We start from the raw sequence: 22293 nt of genomic DNA on the forward strand, positions 1-22293 counted from the left end.
TCCACTAGGCAGGAAGCAAAATATCTCCAACAGGGAGCAGTTCACACCTCCCTGCTTACATAAAGCCCTTCACTACATGGAATTTAGCCAGGGAGGTTGCAAGCAGGTACAGAGAGGTACTCTATGTGTAGCCACAGTCTCGAGCAGCAGCAACAACCAGCCCTTCGGTTCTTCTATTCACTCAGCTGCCACCTGCTGCCATCACCCATGAGAGAAGCAGCTTTGCTCTCAGGGAGGCTGATGACTTTGATTTGCACAAAGATGGGAAAGAAAACCAACATGACAAAATACAGGGCAGATATGGAACACAATATTTTATTAATAATGTGCCACATTTGAACTTTGACAAGAGTGAAATTAAAAGGTGTATTAAAACATACCCACTCTACACAATCTATTTTCTTCAGTAGAAAAAAAGCATACAACAGATAGAAATACTATATACACAGTATATCAATCTATGCAACGCACAGTTCATTCTCCCAGGACATGTACTGTGGCATGCCTGCTATGGCTCTCTAACATGTCCCTACAAACATCACTTTGCAAATAGATTTAATGGTGTTAGAATATACCATCCAGTTACAGTCCAGAATGATTTTTTGTTGTTGTTGTTTGGCTTTTTAAAGGAAACCACTAAGAACATAGTTCAGCTCACTGATCTTAAAATGCATGGAAGATAGTACTGCATATGAAGAGATCAGTGTTAAGCTTATACTTCTGCTCATGTAGCTTTTGGATCCTTGTTAATGACAGTCTGCCTTACTCATCTTGGTAACATGGAAAACTGTAATCAGTGTATCTCCATTAAACAGAATACCTTCTGAAAATGAAACTTAAGACAGGGTTTATGATTAACAGTATCTTGAATAGCTCTTTCTTCATCTCTTGCATTCACTTCCAGCAGATCTGTGTTGGGTTTATTTTACTTTGGAGGCTTCGAGCCCAAAATATAGATCACTGAAATAAACCAGGGACCTAAATCCATCCTTTTTCTGAGGAAAATCAGAATATTAGTCCTTAAATTAGTTTGTCAAAAAAAAAGCAAGGGGAACCCACAAGTTGCACCCTACTCTCACAGCGTCTGTGTGGGAAGGGAATATCACTATACAGGTGGGGTAGGCATGCGCAGAGTGGATGATCCAGACCACAGTGTGGTGGGCTCCAGCTCTTAACCTTGCTTTTGGCTTCAGTCCTTGTGCTTCCTCTCTCACACACTCAAACATGAGTAGCTCCTTGCTGGCTGCCCCTCAGTCCATCTGCTGACGCTGCTGGTGAGCAGGTCACTGCACAGTTGGACAAGGCTCTCGTGAATCAAGTTCCAGCAACCTTCTCACCACACCAGGCAGAAAGATAGCAAGTACTGTACCTTTTGATTAAGTCTTACTTAACAACACAGTAACTGAGCTATTGCTGCCCTGCTGAGTAAGCCGGAGCAGGGTCTGAAATGTGGGTCTCTGCAGATCAGTGAGCGCCCCATGCTTTAGAAGAACCTCAACTGTTTTTGTGTGCCCTCCTCTTGCAGCCAGATGAAGAGCTGTCAACCCCTCGTCATCAGAAATATTGATGTTTCCTGAACTGACAAGTTCTTCTACTACTTCAGAATGTCCATTTTCCGCAGCAAGATGCAATGCTGTCCTATTTAATGGGCCTCTGGCAAGAACATTGGCCCCTTCATCCATCAGCAATTTCGTTGTTGCTAAATGGCCACTGCGAGATGCCAAGTGCAGAGCAGTACATCCTTCCGCTGTTGCTGCCTCAATGTCTGCACCATGTTTAAGGAGCAGCCTGGATGTGCTTGTGTGGCCAGTTTCAGCAGCTATGTGGAGAGCAGTCTGCGAGAGTGCATTCGGTACGTTGACATCTGACTCCAGGTCTATGAGAAGGCGAGCGACACGGTAGTGACCCCGCTGAGCAGCCAAGTGTAGCGAGGTCCTTCCATCCACGGTCTGCACATTTACATTTGCACCTGGCTGTTTGGCCAGAAGCTTTACGATGGGAAGATGACCTTGCCAGGCAGCATAGTGCAGAGGGACCCAGTCATCCTTTCCTTTGATGTTCACATTAACGCCTCTTCTCAGCAGAATTCGCACAATATTCTCTTGGCCATACTGACAGGCTATGTGGATGGGGGCCCTGCCTTCAAAATCTACCTCGTTCAAGGATGCATTCTTATCAAGCAGCATTTTGGTGCTGAAATCATCCCCATTTTGGGCAGCAAAGTGAAGAGCAGTCCACTGATCCTCATCTTTGGCATTAACATTGATTTTCCTTGCCATGAGCAGCTCCACAATGCTTTTAATTTTCTTCTCAATGGCTATGTGAAGAGGGGTGGATCCTTTCTTGTTGGTGAGGTTTGGGTTAGCATTGTAAAGGAGGAGCCATTTGACACATTCTTCTTGACCAGCTTCAACAGCTAAGTGCAAAAGACTGCAGTTCCCATCTAAAACAATATCAACATCTTGAGGCTGGAGGATCTTCATCAGCTTGCTCGTGTCTCCGGCTAAAATGGCTTCTGTTAGCTTCCTTTTCTGTATGTCTGTAGTACCTACATCTAGATGGGAAAAAAAACAATGTCATAATGCTGATTCTTGACAACCCTTACTCATCCCTAGCTAGCACAGCTGGCGACTTCAGTAGTGTCTTCTGACTGCAAAACAATGCCTCCCTCTCCCACTGTTGTACCTGCAGAAGCTTCAGAGCCAGTTTACATCACATTTGGAACCCACACTTCCTCTTATTCTGTCTCCAGTGAAACTAAGAACAAAGGAAGCTGCAAGTTTGTTTCCCTACAGTTATCGTGCTTTGCCTACATGGGAAAGAGGTGCCTATTTTATGCAGTACATATTGAAAAGGGAGGGGCTCTCCAGGGAGGTCTTTATTACAATGTTCCTGGGGCTGCTGAGAGAACTGTTGAAATCTTCTCAAAAGACAAGTGCTCACATTTGGGCTCAGTATTAACTGCAGCAGCTACAAGCTCCTGTACTGGCACTGGCTTTAGTCCCACTCTGACCAGGGCACTAGACAAGATGATCTCCTTTCCAATCAATATTTCCACAACTAATTCTGTAATTGCTTTGATGGGAATTCAGGTACCTTCTTTTCAAAAGCAAATTACATGTATTGTTTCTCATTATGCCATGCTTGGGAATCTCTTCATTCTACTTTATTTTTTAATAGCTGCCTCCAGCAAACAAATTTGCCATTATGACAACAGGACATATTACTCTTCACATGGTCACTCTCCAACCCATAAGCTCCCATGCTCCAGTCCAAACAACCACGGAAACAGAAAAACCAACAACAAAAAAATCCTGATCATTACCTGAACTCTCTCTTTCAAAGGAAAGGGAAAGGGAGCCTCTGGATGAAAAAGCTGAATCTACAGATGAAACTCCTGAAAGCCGCTTGTCGCTGGCAGCAAGTTTGGATTCAGAAGAGCTGCGGCTGAGATCCTCAGGGCCCTCCATAGTCTGTGAAATCCCTGAATCCAGCTGGGACAACAATTCTGATAGACTATAATCCTTAACTGATGCCAAAACAGGCTCCTTTTTCGGCTGGGATAATGCAGACATCCCCTTCAAGAGAAACACACAGAAGTATTTTAGAAAGGTCAGTAAGGAAAACCGAGTATGACCCTCTATGAGAGGAAGCCTAATTCTATTAGCTTGTAGGTAGCTTTAAGCACTGTTCTTATTCAACAAAATCTGTCTGAAGAACCTGGTTTGTTGTTTACTCGTTTGTTTTTAAGATCAGACATGCCCACGTGGTTCCAGTCCTTATTTTCTAACTGCCTTGCTGTCCCTCAGCAGTTTAAAGATCCACTGGAACTCAGGTTTTGTGTAGGCGTTTTCCTGAGCTTGCCTATACATCTGCTGTTGCTTCTGCAGTCCAGTCCTTCAACAAGACCCACTTCCACCAGGCAAGAAGGTGTTAAAAAGCAGCAAAGAGAAAGCTGTTTAGAAGTTAGTCACAGAGGAACCTGTTTCTGGCAAAATAAATAAATCAATAAGAAGAAAGAAAGAAATGGGGGGAAAAGACGCGCATTTTAACATGGGACAGAAAGACAAAATACCTCAGGTTGCTGCTTTGGGGAACTCTTAGTGTCCAGGTCCTCAGCCACCATTTCCTTTGTTTCATCTTCTGGTTTTTCACAAAGTGTTTCTGTTACTGAAGTGATTTCTTTGAAGAAAGAAAGAGAGGTTTTACTGTTTGGTTGCATGGTTGGTTGGTTTTGTTTGGTTTTTAAATAGGAGGCTTCTCCCCAGGTGCCCTACTGCTTTTCTCTATCTTAATGGTTACGAGGTATTACAGAAGAAAGACTCCAGTTTTGGCTATTCCACCAAGCATCTCATCAGAAGGTAGAAACGTGCAGCTATGTAAAGAGTGCATAGGACTGACTAAACAGTTTGCTTTCACATTCAGACAGGACTGATGTTACATACACAGGACTTCGAACTAGTCAACTGTTAGACTTATGTGATACCTCTTCTATCCATGGCCATACTTTGTTCAGGCAGAAAGACGGGAGTGAATGAGGAGAAGAAACAAATCTCTGTCACTGACGCTAAATGAAACCACTTGTAGATACTATATGCTACATTCTACTGCACATCTGAATTCCTAACAGGTGCTTTGGGCAAGTTCAAACCTTTGGCCAGATTTGCCTTTTTTTGGTCAACAGAGAAATGATAGTACAAATTGTTTTGTAACAAGAAGACAACAATTCTGTTTCTTGGCATACACTGGTATATCTCAAGAGCCAGGGTGTTCAACACTTTGGTATTGTACAAAGCCCATCGACTCCAGTTTGGCATCTACACTAATACAGATGATCGGATGTGAACATAAACCACCTTCCCTTCAGGTACCAGCTAAATGGATCAACTGGTTCAGAACAGATCTTATTCCCAATAGGTTTACATAAAACCATCATGGTCTGACTTGTCCCCAGATAATCTCTTCTGCCACCAGTGAATAAGTGGCCTATATCATTGTCTCTACCATACAATGTGCTCTATTTATTCTGTCACAAAGCTTCGCAGCATTTACCTCAAGGATTAACAGAGTCCTGAGCAATAACGTGACTCATAGAAGAAGAAAGAGGCAGCCAAGCTACGAGGAAATCTTACCTTGAAATGTTGGCCGTTCACCAGGATTATCTTGCCAACATTTCTGCATCAGTTTGATCAAGTTATTACATGAATGAGGTCTGGATTTGGAAACAGGAGGTAGCTCTGGGCGGTGGCCTTTAACTACTTTTACCATGATATGTAAAATGTTGTTTTCCTCTGTAAAGCAAAAGCACACAATTGAAGCTCTCAGAAAAAGGAAAGACTTCTCTTTTGTCTAAGAGTACTAATAGTTCATTAGGCAAAAACTTTTTTTTCACACATTAACATCTACTTCTCATGTATCGGTTAATCATCAGTGAGTGACTATGTGCTTTTTCCACTCACAAAAGAGGCAGGAATGGAGAATAAAATACAAAAACACCCCACAGTTCCTTGCTACCTCTCTTAGGTTTTCTGTATCGGCTATGTGAAAACTGAACCACAGTTTTTATATAAACCAAGTGCCTGAACTTTACATAAAGGTGAAGAAAAAGCACAGTGTAGTAGTGTGGCTCTTGACTCTGAAGTCAACCACTGGGTTCACTAGGAGAAAAATGAGTAGTAGACTGGAACCCGCTCAAACATGTTTGCTATACTTAGGCTAGTTGCATACAAAGGAAAATAGTCATAAAGAATAAATAACTGCCTGTAGATTGGTACATTTACTGTGGGGCAGAACAAAGCTTACTCTCACAGGCAGCTTTTTTATTTATTTATTTTTTTAATCTGTACCTGCAATCTACAAATAAACTCCAGAACCACTCTACAGAAAAGCTGTTTCTGAAAACAATAGGGTTGCCTGCCAGTTGGCTTTGCCCTGCACCTTCCTTGCTGGCCATGAACATCTGTTAGAAGTCTGAGTAGGCCACACACTGATCTGGATCAGCACAGCAAACTCCAACAAAAGCAAAAAAAGTGCAGATGAGAGCATCTCATAGCTATATAGGTTCTGCTTCTAGGACGTAGTACAAAGGAGGACTTGAAATTGTGCTTACACATGCCTGTTGCACAAGACTGTAGGAATTTGGAGGACATGCATTATACATATCATTTGTTTTGTGGGGCTGGTGGGGTGGGAGGCATACATATCATTGAAAAGAAGGTAAAAAAAATCCACGATACATCAAACTTACCTGCAAAAGGCTTCTTCTGTGTAAGAACTCCCCAGATCACAATGGAAAAGCTACAAATATATACAAAAAATAGTTTTAGAAAAGCTTTTAAAAAAAATAAGTTTAAAAGCCCCCTGTTAAACAGAAGTGTAATTTATTTTACTAAGTTCTCTTTCCTGAATATCACACACAGAAAGATGCAGCCAAGGACTATGACCTGAAAGTCTCATTTGTGCAGGGAGGAACCTGAGGCAGTGAACACAGAGACTTTTTGGAGACTGCAGACTCCTTGTTTAACATTTACCAATTACTCCATAAAAACACTGACAAGATCAGAGAGCAGCAAAGAATTACTGTGGATGTCATTTAATACTAGCCTGCAACACAACTGTACAAAAATATATTTCATTTAGAACATGACATATCTTGTAATCTACAGCTATGACTTCCTCTTCCTAACAGCCTTACTGCGAAAGAAGGACCGAAGACCTAGTGATGAAATCTACTGAAGATAGCTAAGAATTGCGTCACAGACTAGAAAAGTGGGTCAGGATGTACCTTTAATGGGGGAAAATAAGGTGGGCAGCATAGCTCCCATGTCAGTTGCTGATTAATAAACATTACTTGGAACAATTGACTTCCATAAGACCGGGATCAGCTGCAGTTTGTTAAAAGCCTTGTAAGGACTTTGCATAAAGCAAACCAAACATGAGCCTTTGCAAGATGAGGCTCAAACTAGAGGTAGGGTTCTCATGCTCAGTTTTTTGGGTCATTTATTCAAGCGCTTTTAGGTATTTTTCACAGTTAACTGACCTGTACACATCGTGTTTGGTGTCAAAACACCTGTTCTTCTCCTTGATGCGCTCCGGAGGAAGGTATGCAATTGTGCCACACAAGCCGTCCATACTGAGGTCATGGGAATGTGACAAGCCATTGCACTTCGCAAGTCCAAAGTCAGAAATCTGCAAAGATGGAGGAGGAGGAGAGAGAAGCGTGCATGTTACCATCAGACTTCAGAGGAGTTTACAAAACCTCTTCTGTAAAAAGAGAGAGATGTAACGCAGTGACTCAAAAAAAACAACACTGAGAGCTACCATTCAGAAGTGCCGAGCTAAGAAAGCAATGCTGGAAGCATTACGCTGTTGTAGGCTTTTCTTTAAGGTTAAGCTAAACAATATAAAATAAAAGCAAGCAGCATTTTGCAAACAGCAGCATGTTAACCCACTACATGGCAAACACAACCCTCAGACAATTTAGTGCAATTTAAAACCAGTCAAAAAGTAGCTAGTGCAAACTACAGGTTAACACAATTACTGCTCTCACCCATCCCCTTTCCCTCCTAACAGCACCTTGTCATTTATGTTGAAGCACTCTGAACACCTGTTTTCAGACCATGGGCCCGACCAGTGCAAGAGAATTGCTCTTCCAGATATTACAGTTGCACTGACCACGCCAACAAGGAGTGAGCCCAACACCAGAGGCACAAAAGGCTTAAAAAACACACACACTAAACCCACACAGGGAATTCTTTTTGGCAATGAGCAGATACAGCAAGTCGGTGCAGTGACGCAGTGAAGGCAGCTGAAATGAACTAAACAAGTGACAGCAAGTTTAGAAAAAGGAAAACACACCTCCACTTTAATTTGAAGTGTCAAACAAATATGCATTCATTTGCTCTCAAAGGCATACCAATCATCGAGCAAACAGATAGGCAAGGAATTTTCCTTTGTCTTAATTATTTCCCACCGGTCAAAAATGTCTATTATGCTAAGTGGAAATTTCAAGACAAGTCGAGCCTTTTTGGGCCACTCAGCTTCTGTCTATGTGATAGATAAGATTTCTCCTTCACATAACTTCCCTCCACCCCAAAATGGACTTAAACATTCTTTTTATCTGAAAAATACTCCAGTTTTTTCAGTGACTCACTCCCTCAACACCCTTTTGATCTTCACAGCTGCTCCTTTGAGAAAGTTCTCCCTCAAAACAAAAGGCATAATTAAATATATATATATATATACATATACATATTTTTTTAAATAGGCTCCAGCTTGACACTTTCAGAAGCTTCTCTCTAAAGATACCACGGGGCCAGTTGTAACATGCACCCACTCTATTGGAAAGGAAGAGAAGCTCAGCCTGCTCCACTCTGCTGGAGAATGGTCAGGGTACACACTGCTGTTGCTCACCAAATGGTAGGAATCTTCTAGCATGAAACAAACCAGCCCACACTGCTTCAGAAGGAGCTTCCCCCAGGAAGAAAGCACTCAGGAGAGATGCTGTGTAGACAGCCTGTGCCCTAGCACACAGGGATACAGAATCATAGGATTGAGCGAGTCGGAAACTCAGAAGGCCATCTAGTCCAACTCCCTTTCAATGGATAGGAACACCTACAACTACATCAGGTTGCTCAGAGCCCCGTCCAGCCTGACCTTGAGTGTCCCCACTTTGAGTGTTGGGCATCCAACAGCTCTCTGGGCAACCTGTTCCTACCTCTATCTTAAATCTGTATCGGAGCATGGGAATGACTTGAAAAAAAAAGAAAGAAATGTGAAGTCATCTGTAAGAGTAGTTTCCCCTGCCAAGTTCTGAAACATAAGAAAGCAGGGAGTTGTCAAAAAACCTGTATTTACAAGCCAGCTACCCTGGGAAGAGCCACACTGATGGCCCCCATTGAATGCTAGGGGAGCTTGGGGTGCTCAGTTCTCCACACAGAAAAAAAGCACAATGCCAACATCGCACAAATCCTTGGTGTCAGGTTAGTAAACTCTCTAGCTCGTGCAAGCCTGAACAGATCCAACTTGGCAGGGCCCTGCTATCCTTTGATTAACATGAAGCAAAGAGCTGTATACACCTCAAGAAATCCATATGGCATGCAGGCATAATTAAAGTAATACATCTTCCTCTTTGTCTAAACAATACCAGGTTTCCTACTGTGTAAGTTAAGAAAAAAAGATGAAATGCAGACAGTGCAGTGACAGAGCTGCATTAAGCAAGAACAATAGCTACTTTGTGTGCATCTAAAGCTAAAGCTAAGATGTGAGGTTTGTGCGCTAAGACGTCTCGCCCCAAGCCTACAAACCAAGAAACAGCTAACACACAGGGCATACAGCCTTGTGTACCTGCCCCTACCTACTGTGACAGATTAGGCTTCGTACCAAAGCAAAGGAAACTCATCCACTGAGGAGAGCTGCCATCACACTGAATGCTGCAGAAAGCACTGGACGTGAACATGTGTTATCTGCCCGGCTGCAACAAAAGAGCGAGATCCCGCAGACAGCTTTTGTGGCTTCCATTAGTTCCTTCAGGATAACTTTTCCACAAAGCACAGGGTATTTAATCATGCAGTTTTGTTTTTTAACATCAGTGGGAACTGTGCAGTGGGTGGAAGATGCAGCTGTTTAACTTATCTCTCCTGCCTTTAAGTTGCCCATCACGTGCCTCATTCACCAGGCACCTTGCTGGCAAAGCTCCTGCGCCTGCCACTGAGTCCCTGCTACCCACAAGCCTGTGCCCACCCCAGCAGCTGCCTCGTGCCACCCCTGGGCACTTCGTCTTCATTCTGGATGGATCCCATCACGCTTCAAAAGCGCACATAATAGCAGCATGGTTTAGAGGAGACACGGAGGCGACAGCCTGCTTGATGCAAAACAGGTGGTGAAGAGGTAGGAAGAGAAGAGAAAGAACAGCAGCCAAACCCCACAGAGGCAGCGGGATCGTTCATGTTCAGACAGCTCACCCGCTCCCTGCCTCTCAAAGGTCTGTGTGAGAAGAAACACGTGAGCAGTCACTGGGGAGGGGAACTGCCCGTGCTTCCCTGCCCGCAGCCCAGCAACATCACCCTACTGCCAGATCCCAGATCCAAAGGGCATTTTCCACAAAACTTTTCTTTTTCACTTTGTTTTAAATTGAGAGTGCTGTACACGCAGACTTTTAACTGTTTCCACCTTTATGCGGACGTTTCATAGAATCATGAAGGTTAGAAAAGACCACTAGGATCACCCTGTCCAACCATCGGCCTATCCCCACCACGCCCACCAACCACATCCCTCAGTACCACTTATTTCCATTCTAGTCTGTGAAAAACACTCACTCACAAGGGTTCAGATGCTTGAGTTACTGGAGCTATTCCCGAGCAGTGCCAGGGTTTACCTCATAGCAATAAAATTAGTGATTGGAAACTGACTGCTTCTGATAGCCCACCCTGAAGCGCACGTGCAGCTCTGCATGTCATCTTTCTGCAAATAAGACCCAAGCATCCACCACAAAAGATTCGGGTCAGAGTTCACACAAAGGTTTTCTTCATCAAATAGGTAACATAACGCGGTCAGATTAATTTTTAATCTCTGTTGGCATATCCATTATTTGTCCCTGGTCAAACTCTGTGCACTTGGCTACTGAGAATGCCATCGCGTCTGTGCTTCTAACAGGAAGCTTTAAAAACTATCTCCTCATAAATCTGTTTGTTTGTTTTATCAGTGATGTTTACAGTTCTTTCTTCAGAAGAGCAAAAACCAGAAACCACGGTGAAACATCCATTCTAATCCATCACAAATGTGTATGACCATAGCAGGAATGGTCTTGGTACCTCCTCAGTGTCACTGCTAGAGAACTGATCAAGGTGAAAACCAGCTCATTTCGCTGGGATCAAAGAGTCAGGAAACAGCCCTGTCTAGAAACCTTCATCTGGAGGGGTGGGAAACTAAGGAGGGACTCAGAACATAACAAAGCCTCTTCTCATTTCTAATAACAGGAGAGAGCCTGTAGCTAATAAAATGGCTGTTAACTACATCAACTACTACATAATAAAAGAGAGAACCTCTCTTTACCAGTTTGGCCTCCAGGTGCTACCTCTTCCTATGGTACATTAAGAAGCTTTATAATCCATTTTCTACCTGAATAAGCTTCTTCTCACTTCAAACTCTATAAATTTTGCAGCCCTTTCACTTCAGTTGAAGGTAACTAAACACGGACAGGACGCCTGTGTAGATTGGGAGCACAGCAGCAAACTTCGCACTAGCTTAAGCTGGACCAATGGTGCGGTGAAAGTCACCACAGCGAGCTTGAGCAGCACACAGCTGAGACAGCTCATCCCCACTCAAGTTCTTTAAAAGAAAACCTGAAAGATGAAAAATAACTGGTGGGATTTACTTGTGTATGTATCTATGCAAAGAGACTATATACATACACAGCACAGATACACACAACTACACACCTAAATATACATATACAAATGCACTTACAAACACATACATAAGTTACAAAAGCCAGACTGGCTGATAAAAGAAACGAGGACTTATAAGTAACGTTTCTACCCAGAAGTACTAAGTTGTAGGCTGACTTCATTTTAAAAACCTGAATGAAAAGGAGCTCCCTTAAAAAGATAAGGAACCTGGAAAGTACTAACAGAATACACAGGCATGGTAGCTGGCAATAAGTCAGACAGAGAGATTCCTGCATGTGGGGGTTGTATTCCTCTGCAGATGGCTCTGGAGAAAGATCCCACTGGAACAGCGCCTGATGCTTCATCTCTTCTCCTGCTCCCTGCTGGATTGCCAGAAACCAAGGAGCTTGGAGGAAGGATCCTGAGTTTATACAAGGGATAGAAGGGCAGAAGAACAAATTTGCTAGGTGTGGTCCAGGTGAGCAAAAACTAGGTATTAAGAAGTCCGTAAGCATTTGAAGGCTACATCTACGAAACACCAGAGAAAGAAGCAAGGCAGATCTCACCGATATTGACAGAAGCAACAGCTCAAAATTAAGGAAAAAAAAAAAAATTGCATATGGTTGCTAGCAAAGCTTGCTAAAGGTATGCAATAATCTTTCCCAAGGAACAGCCCAGAGCAACAGGACATGGAGAGGAAGGGAGCTCCCACCATAGACTTTTCAGGGCAGGAGGCACTCTACAAATGACAGCAAAGCCTTATTCCAAGTTACACATATTATATACACACATTTAAGATCAACGAGGAATCCCCCAGCGTGAGAAAACTAATAAATACACGGCTATCTATGTCTTGGCTCAGGCTAATCTTTCCTCTTAATTATCCTCCCAATAACCAAATTCAGCACACACGCTTATGTAACAGACAGGAGACAGCTTTAAGATATGGAGGCACCCACTTGATGATAAGTTCTGTGCAACACTGCTGCATTAGTCATCATCCTCTCTTGGGGTTTTTACAGTAAGTGTTGTGCTCGTAAAAGAAGAAGGGTGTGTTTCCATTGAACTAGCAATATGGCTTTTCTAATGTGCTCCACTGCAAGACTGTTTCCTGGCTCAAGGGCAAACAGCTTATAAAAATCCTCCCTACCTCCAAACTCTTCTTTTGCAGTCTGCAGCATCTCTTCACTCACTTTAGGATCCTATTAGGGACAGGTCACCCACTAAATTAACACTAACATTTTAAAAGTAAAAGCATTTCAATCATCACCTTCATTAGCCTTCCAGCAAGAAAATGCACATTAAATGAAGCTGCAGGGTCTGAAATTTAATTACAAGTTTCACATAATACAAAAAGAAGGTTTGGGGCCACGTTTTTAAAGCAAAGGCTCCTCACAGAACATGTACATCTCTTATTTTGCATGTAGGTTTATATGCCTGCTTTGCTGCTTGGAGGGCTTTCCAAGATGGCTACAGACCTGAAAGACTTCTGGCTGAAAAAGGCTGGGATTAGACCATTCTCTTCTGAGCTTAATAGAAAAGGTCTGAAGAATGCGCTCTACATATGAAACACAAAGAAATAACAGCTCAGAGAAGTCAACGATGACCTCAGCTGAAAAAAACCTTTGGTGCATTTTGCACTTTGCCCCCTTGAATTACATCACCTTGAAGATATAGCTTATACAGCAGGCAGAACACTAGGCAGCATTTCAACCTCCTGAAATGGTGAGAAAAATAAACCCTTCGTATCTTGGCTCGTGGATGAGTCAAGAATTAGGAATGTAAAAGTTACGCAAGCAAGCATAAACTTTAGATAAATAAATACTTAGCAAAGGCTACAGAGAATGTGTGAGAATATACTTGGAACAGCTCAGATCCTGATGTTCTGACCATAATACCAGGGACTGCCTGCAATTGCCTTGTAGCTCAGACAGAAGATTGTCCTAAGAAGTAAACCATTACACGGTCAAGAAAAAAGATGGGAAAGAATCAGGTCTGATTCCGTCAGGCTTCTTATGGCTCCAGCCCTCTCAAGACATCAGGAAAGGTGTTTTTATTTACTGAACACTTCATCTTTAGAGCAGTAAAGCAGGATCACAGCCATTTGCCCACTTTGAGGAGGACAGAAAAGCAGGCAGGAGATGGATGATGGCACTGGAGGATCTACGACTACATGTGCTGAACTACATCACCCAGGGTGAGAGTTGGGCCACTGATTTGAAAATAAATAAATAAGTAAAATCTTAGAAAAAGATACATTTTTAGTCTCTTTCCTCTCCAAGAGAAATCATCAGAAAGCAGACACAATCTCTCCAATCCAGCTGTCAAAACAGGACCTTCAACAGAGAAGGCCAACAAATTTGCCTTTTTGGAAAAGGATACTGAGAAGAATTCTGTTGTGATATGGCCACAACAGTTGCCCTGAGTGACCCCTTGGTACGCATAAGCACTCATGACAGAGCCAATTTTCTGTTGTAAATGCTCTGAACAAAAGGAAGGAGAAAATGAGCTGCTGCTTCTCTGGACTCCCCCCATAAATAAGATTTGGGTATTAAGCGGAGTGTACACAGCCCAGACCTAGACAAAACAAGGTTGTCAGTAGGAGATGTGGTGCAAGCATAGATGATTAAGATATTCACACTGCTTTGCTGTCCCCATTTTCACCCGCCTTATGACCCTGCTGTAGGGAAATCTATAACCGAACCCATTATATTTGCATAAACAAAATTCACGACACTAGCACTCAACTAAAATTGTAGAAGAGCTCACACAGACTCCCCAACTCTACCACCATTTATATACCAAAATGGTACATAAATCAGTAGGCAAGTTTGGGGACTGAAACAGATAGGTATTTTTGTAACTCAGAAAGAGTGCTTCTGGATTTCTTCCAGGCCTTTGGGTTTGGAAAAAGCCATGCAAGAATACACAAAAGTGAGTCTGGGGCTCAGAGCACCCAAGGCATACCTTGACGTGGTAGTGGGCATCAAGCAGGATGTTGGCAGGCTTGAGGTCCAGATGTAGCAGTGGAGGGGACATACAATGCAGGAAGTTCATGCCCACAGCTGTCTCATGGATGATTCGGAAGCGCAATTCCCACGGCAGAGGTTCGGAAGCCAGGAGCTTTTCCAGAGATCCTGTCTCCATGTATTCCATCACCAAGCCAACCGGCTCTTTACAGATGCCATAAACAGGAAGGATATAGCGAAATTTTGCCATTTCCATCTTCCTAGCTTCTTCCAATAACTCCATGCGCTCCCTAGGTAGGAGAGAATATAAGGTGAAAGATGGACTAGCTGCTTCCACCCTCAAAACAAGCACAAAACACTTGAAACTGAAATACATGTTTAGTGGTCATCGCCTGGCTGAATCACACTGCATGCCTCCAGCCTATATACCACAGGAATACTTTCACATTTACTGACTTGACAGTCCAAGGTTGCTGTACCACATGCAAGCATGCACACTTGAGCAGCACAAGTCCTCCTAGCGCAAAGCCCACCTCACTATTGCAATACGTACACGATGTAGTTAAGAACAAGGATGTGTAATGCTCAGACTCACCAGTGCTGTAACTCCCTGGATTGCAGTAATTAGCCTTTTGTGAGGCTGTGATCAGAAGTGAGCACGGACAGCACTGCTTCAGCCACCCTGTTCCCCAGGCTGCACAGACCCAGCACTGACAACATTTAAAGCAGAAAATTCCCTGCTGCAATCAGGTGAGGTATGATAGAAACCTTCTTTCCACCAAAATGTGATGTGGCACTGAGGGACATGGGATAGAGAGCATGGTGGTGATGTGCTGATGGTTTAATGGTCTTTTCCAATCTTAATGATCCTGTCATTCTAAAATCACTTCAGTACACCTGCCTCACCACAGCCAATGCTGGCCTTCATTAGGTAACAGGGATGGCACAAGTAACAAGCACCTGTGGGTTGACTGCAGGTGGCGGCTGGCCTGACCCCACAGCATTAGTCAGGCTAAGGCACGGCATCCCAGGTCAGGACCCTTAATTGCCACGGCCTTCTGCAGAGCTGTAACGCCCCGACATTGTCTGTCTGCAGCTAAAGTCAAAACACAAAGCACTTACAAAGGGGAGCAACATGTGACAAGTCAGTCAGAAGTTACAATACTGTAACTGTAGGGGCCATTATGTAGCACACAGCCTGTGCCCTGGGGCTCCACATGAAGGCCTACCATGATGGCAGTTCCCAGGGCAGAGGTGAGAAGGCCCTTCTCTGCCCAGCATGGTACACCTGAGTTGGTATTACCTCTGCCTTACAGGTAACAGCTGAGGAAACTGGGGTGTTCATTCTGAAGGAGGCCCAGGGGAGACCTTATTGCTCTCTATAACCACCTGAAAGGAGATCAAGGCAAGGTAGGGGATGGCCTCATTGCCCAGGTAACAGCAATAGGACTAAGGTAATGGCCTTAAGTTGTATCAGGTTGGATATTAGGACAAACTTCTCCAAAAGAGTGGTGAGGTATTGGAATAGGCTGCCCAGGGAAGTGTGGAGTTACCATCTCTGCAAGTGTTTAAGGAAGGGGTAGATGTGGTACTTAGGGACACAGTTTAGAGGGCAACATTGGTGGTAGGTGAATGACTGGATTAGATAAAACTTAAGACATCTTTTCCAACCTTAACGATTCTATGATCTCCTAGTAGAAACCATGATCAGCTGCAGCACCCTGCAGTGATCAGATATGCTGAACAATTCTCCTCAGGAGTGGCTCTAACCTAGCAAGAAGCTGCAGACTATTTCAGAGGCAAGATCAGGCTGAAAAGTGAGTAAAGATGGAAGCACATAATACTGGAAGGATAAAAAGATAAGAGAAATCTTTCTTCTCTATTAACCATGTCGACTCCTGCTGCTCCCTACAGCGGCTTTCTTGTGAAATAATTGCCTTTGTAGACAAGTACCCAGTTTGCTCTTCTGGCACGCTGGAAGGGAGTGCCTCTGAATAACACAACCAACTCCTTGCCCCCAAGCCACATGCATAGCCAGCATAATTCATCAGGCTTCAGCAAGGTGAGCTGAGCGCTGGAGTCAGAGATGTAAAACACCCGTCTGAGCCCTCCAAGGCAGAGCAGGAATCCAGCCACAGATGAAATGGAAGAGGAGCTGCTGGGCCCAGGGACAATGGGGTTCCCTAGCTAAGGAAGCATTGCCAAAATCAGAGATCAGCTGCTAGAAACGGGGCATCTTCCCCAGCGGAGAGGGAGCTTCCACTTAGAACAAAACAGAAACCTCCTTTTCTGTTTCAACCAGGCTCAGTTAATTAGTCAGGTTATTTACCCAACTAACAGACAAGTATCCTAAATTTGATTTGCTCATTTAAATAAAAATCCAACACAATTGCCATCTTCAGGCTCTTCCCACATAAAGTCCATTTCAAAATGAAACAGATGGTGATGTGGCACAGACATAACAGCGTAGGTAGTCTAATTTTCAAACACAGCTCCTTCACCTTCAGAAAACAGGAAAGAAAAAGTGGCAGAAGAAATAGCTAGACTACAACTTAATCATTAGTGAAGCAGGGAGTGCAGCTGCATTAATCCATTTAACACAAACATCTCTTTAGACAGGCATGGCCACCTCCATCAGGATGAGATGAAAGGTCTCCACTTTTGCTTCCCACTTGGCTCAAGGACCTGCTAGCACTCAGCACTCAATCTGCCTATCACTTCAGTACACAAGTGCTAACGATACAAGGATGCTGCAGGTATCACTGCAGTTCAGTTTTAACAGATCAAAGCATGATTTTTATGCTGTCCGGTTACCCCTAATGCCTAGAAATGACCCTGCATTGCCAACAGGAGACAAACACCTCTCCCTCCAAAGAGGAAGGAAAGATCCTTATGAAGCTTTTAAGTCAAGAGGCACGGGACTAGCCTCTTCTTACAGTTTCTTATTTCATGAAGAGTCAGAATTATCTTCTCCAACCATTTTCACTCCATCTCCTTTCCCCTTCCAAATATTCAAACATTATAGCAATTATAAAGATTTGCATCCAGGACAGTTCAGCTTCCATAAATCTAGGGCTACATATGCTTTCCCACAAAAAAAAAACTTCAGGGGAGAGGGGCATGCGCAACAAGAGATCTAACTCCAGATTCAGTGGCAAGTGACACCTGTCGCAGAAGACAAAGACAGATCAGCCATTTTCAGAACAATCAGAAATACTGGATAAATCACTCTACAGGACCTTTAGCATCCCTGCAGGCAGACAGAGCTGCTGTTGTTGCGTGCCTTTGGTTCTCCAGAAGGGACAAGGGAATTGCTCCTGCGGCAACTTTCACCACAGAAATTGTGACTGTGCCCACACTTGTACGTACCTGATCTTTATACTCTAAAGATAACATTCTGTGTGCAAAGACACAACTCGCAGCTCGTAAGGCAGCCCTTCCCACACTGCTCTCCAGTTGGGAACACAGATCAGCTCTGCAAGCTGCTGGCAGTGAACACTGGGTCCGCAACAACATTACACTGCTGAATTTTTCATGCGCTCTTTCACCTGCATCAAGGCAGATATTTAAGAGCGTGCTATGACCTCTGCTGTGCCATCTACTGCTTTAATGACCTTCACTACTGATCCTCAGTGAGGAACATGAATAAAAGAAGAAAAAACACTGGATGGTTAGAGCAGAACTTGCTTTGGACCAGAAACGAGGCAGAAAATCCGTTTTTTCAGGTTAAATGGCTCTCAGACTTGTTGACAGATCTCTGCTGCACAGCCCTGCCGTGACAGGATTATAGGCAAACCAGCACAGTTGCGCTCAACCTGCCTCTAAAAGGGAGTGAGGCGAGTATGAAGTTCTACCTACACATCCACAGATTGCCTGAACGCATTCAGTCACCTCTGTCGCCTGCCTAAAGAGATGCAGCATTTGCTAATAGCAGCACATTCCTACAGCCTGCTCCATTCCTAAGTTCTACTCAATTTCCAAACCCAGATTGATTTTGTTCATTTTTCCCAGGCACAAAGGCACACCTTTCCACCCCCGCACCCAGCAGGTGCCCTCATGGACAGCACATTTAGCCAGGAGTCTGCCCTGGGAACCGTTACATGGTTCACACTCCTTACAGTCCATACAGCCACATCCAGCTCTATGAAACCCACACTGATTTCCAGGCTGTTCCCCCACAGCTTGTCACCTTTTCTCCACACCAGACCTCTGTTCTGGCCAACGGAGGTATGGAAAAGCCTTGGCTTTCTGCCCGCTGGTCCTGCGGACAGCCCCCTCCTCTCTATCCTTTAGCCTTAGGCTGACCCTACCCATCCTGAGAACACCTGGAGCTGCACATGAGAATTCCAGGTCAGGGGAGGGAAAGTGGGAGCGAGTAAAAGCCTAAGAAATGGGATTTGGCTACACAGCCAGAGAAAGCTTGGATTTAAAAGTAAAAATATTTCTGGCTGTATGCTCAATTTTTTTTTCTGCTTGAGGCCACTTCACTCTATGGTGAGATAATTGCCAGGGGAATTACTCCAAATCTCTTACTGTCTGCGCAAACACTGCAGGAGACACTACACAGCACTACCAACACCAAACCAGTACGAACGGTGTTTTAATGTGGTCCCAAACAAAGAAAGAAAAGCCCTTGCACAATTCAGTTAATGTTTCCAGTACCTCTGGTAGCTCTAACTCTGCCGCTTCACACACTTCCAAGACATGGTTCCTCAAGTTAATCTCCTGGATTAACAGTTCAATTATACGGGCTTGTTTCAACTAGCTCCAAAACCTGTGAACTACATGCAGAGTGCTTCATTGCGTCTGTGCCCCCCTGCTATCTGAATACACAATTTGCAGAAACAGCCTTTTCAAAGGCCAAAGGTCCCCCCCACCCCCCAAAAAAAACTGTCTAATTAATGCTGTCCTGAAGCACCTAAAACAAATTCTGCAGCAAAACAAATACGCTCCTGTTTTTTCCTGGATTGTCAAAATGAACCACGTGCTGCAGGAGCCCCCTGCTCTCGGGTGTTACAAAAGTCTTCAGCTGTTCTAGTTCGCTGCACCTCAAGTTCGTGTGATTTCCCTCATACTTGCAGACCTCATAACCATTGCAAGAGAAGCAGCTCTCCACTGTGCGCTGAGTACTGCTAAGAGAGACCCGGACCTGCTGGAGCATGTCCAGAGGAGGGCCACAAAAATGATCCAAGGGATGGAACACCTCTCCTATGAGGACAGGCTGAGAGAGTTGGGGCTGTTCACTATGGGGAAGAGAATGCTCCAGGGAGAGATGAGAGCAGCCTTTCTGTATCTACAGAGGGGATATAAGAAAGAAGGAGACAGACTCTTTAGCAGGGTCTGTGGTGACAGGACAAGGGAAAATGGTTTCAAACTGAAAGGGAAGATTTAGAGTGGGTATAAGGAAGAAGTTTTACACGATAAGGCACCGGCACAGGTTGCCCAGAGAGGTGCTGGATGCTCCGTCCCTGGGGACATTCAAGGTCAGGCTGGACAGGGCTCTGAGCAACCTGATATAGCTGGAGGTGACCCTGTTCACTGCAGGGGAGCTGGACTGGGTGGCCTTTAAGGGTCTCTCCCAACATATTTTACGACCCTACCAGAGAGATTTGGGGGCATCGCTCAACACTAATCGCTCACATTACAGTAGGTGGCAGCACGGTTCACCTCACACCGTAAAAAACAAACAAACAAGAAAAGAAAACCTGAGTACATTTCGAAAATGTCCTGTAAATAAAAAGCGCAAAACACATTCCGACTTATTTATAAGGTGGTGGCCCTGCCTTGTGACAGAGCTCCGGAGAGCACTTATAGCGTAGTTTCCCTGTACCTGGACACTCTGAGCTACATCGCCTGCTCTGTCCGTCAAAAATAAGGTAACACCGGCGGGGCAAATAGCAGCGCAGCCTCACAAGCGTTTGAGCTGATGTTCAGCTCTATTACCTCCATTGGCACGCCCAGGGTAGGCTCAGCAAAAATAATAATAATAAAAGGAAAACACGAAGGGTCCCTGCGCTCTCCATGCCCGGTGCAGACAGCCGTCCCGCCCCGTCCCCACGTCGCCTACCGAGGCACTGCCGCCTCACCCCCTCCCGAGCCGAGCCGAGTCGAGCCGAGCCGCCTTACTTCTCGTCCACGTGTAGGCTGGGCGAGCACTTGATGGCGAGCCAGGTCTTCCAGTGGAGGTGGCGCACCTTGTACACCTGCCCGAAACCCCCCGAGCCGATCTTCTCCCAGCTGCCGAACTCGCTCTCCTCGAAGGTCTTCAGCAGCCCCATGGCCCACGGGGAGCCGCTCTCCCTCGCCATGCTGCCCCTCGGCCGCCGCCCGGCTCCGCGCTCAGCCGCGCCGCCACCGCCGCCGCCTCCCGCCGGCCCAGGTGAGTCAGGTGCGCCCCGGGGGGCCGGGCCCGGCCCAGGAAATGACGGCGTCCCAGCCCTGCCGCCATGGCGCTGGCGCAGGGCGGCGCTGTGGGGGAGTTCTCGCCGTCGGGCTGTGGGCTGAGCCGTCCTTCGTCTCGCTCCTCTAGAGCGGTGGGTGAGAAGGCGAGCTGCCTCAGCGGGCGGGAGCTGCCAGAGGTCGTAGAATCGCAGAATATCCCGTTCTGGAAACGACCTGCAAGGATCATTGATTCCAACTCTGGGATTCACACAGGACTACCCAAAATCAAACCCTACGACTGTGAGCAACGTCCAAACGCTCCTTGAACTCCAGCAGCTTGAGGCCGTGCCTGCTGCCCCACTGGAAACGTCAGTGACTCCATTCTTTGCTTTTCCAGTAAACAGGGCCTATTCTGAGAGCCTCACCTGGGCTGCAGCCAAAGAGAAACCCTTCATCCACACATTCTGCTTCAGGCTGGGAGACACAGTCCCACCTGTTCCGCACTGCAGAGCCTGGGGTCTGTCCGGGTGTGCTTGGAACCAATGTTTGTCTCTAGGGAACTGTACTGCTAAGCATTGATCTGCCTATGGCTTTTACCCACCCCTGGGTTTAGGGACTCTGATTAGTTCAGCTGCAGATTTCAGTGCCTGAATCCTTTTGTGCATCTAACAGCAGGTAGAATCACAGACTTATGTGAGTTGGAAGGGGCCCTTAGAGGCGATCTGGTCCAACTCCCCTGCAATGAACAGGGACACCTACAGCTACGTCACGTTGCTCAGAGCCTCTCCAGCCTTGCCTTGAGTGCCTCCTGGATCAGGGCATCCACCACCACTCTGTCTCTCCTGCACTGAGGACTCCCCATCTGGATGCAGTACTCCAGGTGAGGCCTCACCATGGCAGAGCAGAGGGGCAGCATCACCTCCCTCACTCTGCTGGCCACACTTCTTTGGATGCAGCCCAGATACTATAGGACTTGGACCAAGGCATTATGACTCTTAATCTGTTGCTGAGATACTGCAGCTGTGAGGATGGAGTCCGCAACCTTTGGTAAGCAGCATAATCGTAAAGAGGCTGTTTCTATCTGCATTGTGACCTTCATACCTATCACACGTTTAAAGGTTAATAAAGCTTGTGATTGTTTGTTATGGTGAATATCAGACTCGAGTTTGTTCTAAGCAGTCAGTGTGTGATTGTTCTGACAAGCAACAGATGGAGGGCAATACGTTTTAAAGCTGGGATAATAGCAGTAGTCACTCTGTTGTCTTTGCAAAGCTCCATTTAGAAAGAATTTGTAGAAACGTTTAATTATTTTCAAGATGAAACATCTAGTCTGTTTGCAGGTCTTTATTCCACATGAACTACTTCCTGTTTAATTTAGCCTGGATTAAACTGAACACTTGCTTACTCTAAATGAGAACATCTATAAATACGTAAACGACAATCGAGAAATAACTGTGTGTAAGGACAAGTCCTTAGTTCCTTTGTCCAGCCACCTCTTCCTGCCTACTGCCCTAACTTCCTCTTTCTTTTGATCTGGGTTCAGCTACAGCTGGATC

At 45.1% G+C, this 22293-nt stretch overlaps 1 protein-coding gene across 1 annotated transcript; it reads right to left on the reverse strand.

The window, feature by feature from the left end:
* Positions 1 to 300: 300 nt before the first annotated feature.
* RIPK4 (receptor interacting serine/threonine kinase 4) lies at positions 301 to 20763 on the reverse strand. The gene is made up of 8 exons (XM_072344777.1): positions 20483 to 20763; positions 14355 to 14646; positions 7040 to 7188; positions 6248 to 6297; positions 5133 to 5291; positions 4076 to 4182; positions 3326 to 3578; positions 301 to 2554 (listed from the first exon to the last, which is right to left on the reverse strand). Exons 1-8 carry the CDS (start codon positions 20662 to 20664, stop codon positions 1377 to 1379), a joined length of 2370 nt encoding a protein of 789 aa, XP_072200878.1. The 5' UTR covers positions 20665 to 20763; the 3' UTR covers positions 301 to 1376.
* Positions 20764 to 22293: the final 1530 nt, after the last annotated feature.

The sequence above is a fragment of the Excalfactoria chinensis genome, chromosome 1 (assembly GCF_039878825.1).
Source record: "Excalfactoria chinensis isolate bCotChi1 chromosome 1, bCotChi1.hap2, whole genome shotgun sequence".
Taxonomy (NCBI): Eukaryota; Metazoa; Chordata; class Aves; order Galliformes; family Phasianidae; genus Excalfactoria; species Excalfactoria chinensis.